This window comes from Aplysia californica, unplaced genomic scaffold, assembly GCF_000002075.1.
Source record: "Aplysia californica isolate F4 #8 unplaced genomic scaffold, AplCal3.0 scaffold00494, whole genome shotgun sequence".
NCBI classification, from domain to species: Eukaryota; Metazoa; Mollusca; class Gastropoda; order Aplysiida; family Aplysiidae; genus Aplysia; species Aplysia californica.
In genome coordinates, this window is record NW_004797764.1 from 408,013 (window position 1) to 412,166 (window position 4,154).

The 4,154-nt window shown below is 38.7% G+C and overlaps 1 protein-coding gene across 1 annotated transcript in view; it reads right to left on the minus strand.

The window, feature by feature from the left end:
- Window positions 1-2,763: 2,763 nt before the first annotated feature.
- Window positions 2,764-4,154, minus strand: part of LOC101845487 (fibrinogen C domain-containing protein 1-like) — a 9,944-nt gene continuing 8,553 nt past the window's right edge. Inside the window, exon 3 of the mRNA XM_013086709.2 lies at window positions 2,764-3,171. Coding sequence (XP_012942163.2) covers window positions 2,764-3,171 — 408 coding nt within the window. The remainder of the gene's footprint in view (window positions 3,172-4,154) is intronic.

The following is a 4,154-nucleotide window of genomic DNA, read 5'->3' on the forward strand; positions in this document are numbered from 1 at the left end:
GGGGGGTAATAAACGAGATAGCCTGACACCGCTGCACACGCCAGTGAACCGAAACCTCTCTTGCTTACAATAGCGTCTTAGAAGACTGACTTTCCCAAGATTAGACCTAAGCGAAACTAATTTTTTTTAAACTGAAAATTAAACTACAGTGACTTCAGGCTCCTCTCTAAAACTGTGTGCACCCTTTAAATGATTCTAAACCACCATTTATTTTGTCAAATTCGAAAGTTTAGTGGTTCGGAAGTTTTAGGCGGCCAAAGTGACGAACTTTCACAGATATAATATACTAGCTAGGCCCCCTTGGGAAGAAAGGAATGATCGGCACATTAACATCCATTGAAAGTCACTGGCCTACTATAGTTACACTCTACTGGAATGGAGCAATAAATCTTGAGAGATGCAAAAATTTTAAAGGTCTAGATCTATACTCTCAAAACAAAATGCACCTAAAGAAATATCATTTTCGGTACTTCCGTTGCGAAGGACAGCCACGCAGATTTGTTTTGTTTCCCAGAGGAATCATCACAAAGGCCAAAGAAGGACTGGAACTTTTTGTCAAATATATTTTTCTAAATTCAGGTAACGAATAAATAAAAAATCGGGCTCCGTCAAGGGGACCTATCTATCATTTTGCAGGTACTTGCCAACTTTAAACTCTGCAGCTGTCGTAGTTTTATGGGGAAAAGGACACACCTGTTTCCAAGTTGCCAAATATATAATGGACGCATAGATCGATTCTCCTTTCCACTTTCGTGGTTGTACACGCCAAAATTTCAAAGGTGTGGAACCAGTGAGCGCGGCTAGTGAACAGAAACCTCACTTGTTTACAATGGCGTTTTAGAAGACGGACTTTCCCAAGATTATATCTCAACGAAACTAATGAAAAACTGAAAATTAAACTCCAGTGACTTCAGGCTCCTCAACAAAACTGTGCACCCTTTATATGATTCTGAACCACCATTAATTTTGTCAAATTCGAAAGTTAAGTGGTTCAGAAGTCTTAGGCGACCAGAGTGACGGACTTTTACAATTATAATATGAAGAGAAAGAGGTGTATATTGATTCTCTATTCCGCTTTCGTTGTTGTACACTCCAGAATGTCAAAGGTGTTGAACCAGTGACCACGACTAGTGAACGGAAACCCGACTTGTTTACAATGGCATCTTAGAAGACTGGACCTTCCCAAGATTAGATCTAAACGAAACTAATGAAAAACTGAAAATTAAACTCCAGTGACTTCAGGCTCCTCAATAAAACTGTGCACCCTTTCTGACACACCATTAATTTTGTCAAATTCGAAAGTTAAGTGATTCGGAAGTTTTCTGGGGCAAAAGTGACGAACTTTCACAAATATAATATACTAGCTGGGCCTCCCCTTTCAATTAAAGTAATTATCGGTGCATTAACATCAACTGAAAGTCATTGGCCTACAATAATACACTCTATTGTAATAGATCTATAGATTGATTCTCTATTCCGCTTTCGTGGTTGTACACTCCAGAATTTCAAAAGTGTGGAACCAGTGCGCATGGCGAGTGAACGGAAACCCGACTTGTTTGTAATGGCGTCTTAGAAGACGGACTTTCCCAAGATTAGATCTAAACGAAACTAATGAAAAGCTGAAAATTAAACCACATGACTTCAGGCTCCTCAATAAACATCTGCACCCTTTAAATGATTCTGAACCACCATTAATTTTGTCGAATTCGAAAGTTAAGTGGTTCGGAAGTTTTATGCGGCGAAAGTAACGAATTTTCACAAATCTCTATCTATACACATTATTATATTTGTTAACGTTCGTCAAACATGGTGGGCATGAACACCACAGTCATACACATCATAAGCTATCATAGAATGTAGAACACAGTGTTAATTGCTGACCTTATACCAAATTTGAACATCAAGACCGTTGTAATTAATCAAGTTCATCATAATTAATTAAATCAAATTGTTTTGCAATCAAAGAGAGCTGAAGAAAGTATCTTGGCATGTTATGAAGATGTGTTTAGTGAAGATTTTGGTTGAATCGTAATTAAGAATGTCCAGAGAAACATAGACGAAAAGAAAAAAGCAACCCCAAACAAGCAAAGAACTAGACAGAAACATTAATATGAACACAGAATCGACGTGATGAACCACATGTCTAAAAGTTTGTCATACATACAACAAATTATGTGAATGGTGTATATTTTTAACGATAAGACTGGTCGATTCTTAACAAATTATCAACGAGTATCTAAGGCTTTGCTACCTTACTTTGTTCTAATGGAGTTTCGAAATTCAACTTCCAAGTCCAAAGTTGGTGGCCATTAATTTGAAACAGAAGCGGTTGTACTAGCTGTTTCACTGTTTGTATCTTGTATTTAAAAAAAGTCGGCCTATTCAAAATCTCTCATTGGGTTTATTTTGGCAAAATTCGTTTGAAATATAAAAAAATATGTAGGTAATTTCCAAAAGTCAAATAATCTAAATTTGATGTAAATTGAGGTATTACAAGTTATTAAACCCCCCCCCCCCACACACACACATACACACACACACGTACATATCAAAACAAAAACTAACAGAATAATTGAGACAGTCTCAGACACTACTACTACACTGTACTTATTTCTTTATTTTAGCACTAAAATTGTTTTGAAAATTGACAGAAATGGACTGATACATTCGCCCTGTATGGTACTACTTATAATGGAAACAAGAAACAAACAAGCGAGCGAGGGAACAGAAAAACACATTCTTTAATTTAAAAAAAAAAAAGAATTAGAGTAGGGCGTTTGAACAACGCAGATCGTTATCCACAGGCCGTATTTTCATTTCGCTGAAGGTGACAGAGTCGAAGAAGCCGGTCACCGGCAGCCAGGTCAGGCCATGTCCATACCATTTTTTGTTTCCCCAGTTGCCGTTCAGGTGGACGTGGTGACATCCCGAGTACCACCAGCCTCCGTGGTAGCGTTCTGCACAGTTTCCATTCTCAAATTTGTCGTGGTCACGGTCAAAGGTGGTGAATGCTTGACCATTGTGATACGACATCGTGTCTTCAGCATTGCCCGAATATCCGGATATCTGGATAGTGTAGTACTCCGGTTCGCCCAAAAGAGAAAAGTTATTGTATTTAGCGTAGTAGTTCTTTTCTTTGTAGGAGAAGTCAATTCTCAGTTCATATCTTTGCTGTGGATGAGAAGGCGACAAAGGTAAAAGGTCATAAATACACACGTGGCTTCATCTCACCCACACTTAACTAGTTATAACGTCACACACACCCTCATGACGTCAGGTAACCACCCATGACGTCACGTACCCACTAGTTCACTTCATGCAACCATTCATGACGTTTTACATCGTGTCTTCAGCATTGCCCGAAAGAACTACTACGCTAAATACAATAACTTTTCTCTTTTGGGCGAACCGGAGTACTACACTATCCAGATATCCGGATATTCGGGCAATGCTGAAGACACGATGTATAACGTCATGAATAGGTGTAGGTGGTCCACGCCTGACAGGCTGCGTTTTTCCTGCTCTGTAATGTTTGTGTCTTTTTCGTATCTTGTGAATGGATTGTGGCTTTTCAAGTTGGCTTACAGGATAAATAAGAAACATTCGTGCTTTTTGTGTTATTTTTATTAGTGCTTGATCACAAATTACAAACTATTTGCAAGAAATATATTTCGTTATGGAAGTTCTATCCTTGGCTTTGGCCATTTTCAACATTTACAGTATTGTGTGGAAAGCCGTGTTCACCACCCAACCCCACCCCGTTTATAATGTTAACAGCTATGCCAACATTTTTCTGAATAATAGAAGTGAACACTGTCAAGTTGTGAGTCCGGTGTGTGTTGTGAGTCCCCGTGCGGAATCTACAAAGGTGTGCTACACCAGAGACCAGTTATTGTCTGTAAACAAAAAGACACATGACATTTCATATGAAACGGCCGTTTGCTTGTCTCAGCTTGGCCTTGAAAGATCTGAAGACTCAGCCAGTAAAGTTAAGAAATACAAGAGGGGGAAACGAGAAGGTAGTAGAAAACAAAGACCAATAATTGATGTCACATGGAATATGTGTGTTATTTTAAATGAACCTCGACGCGTCATTTCTCCCATGAACTTAATTGCCGTTGACACAAAAACACCGTAACTGAATTGTCAAGTAA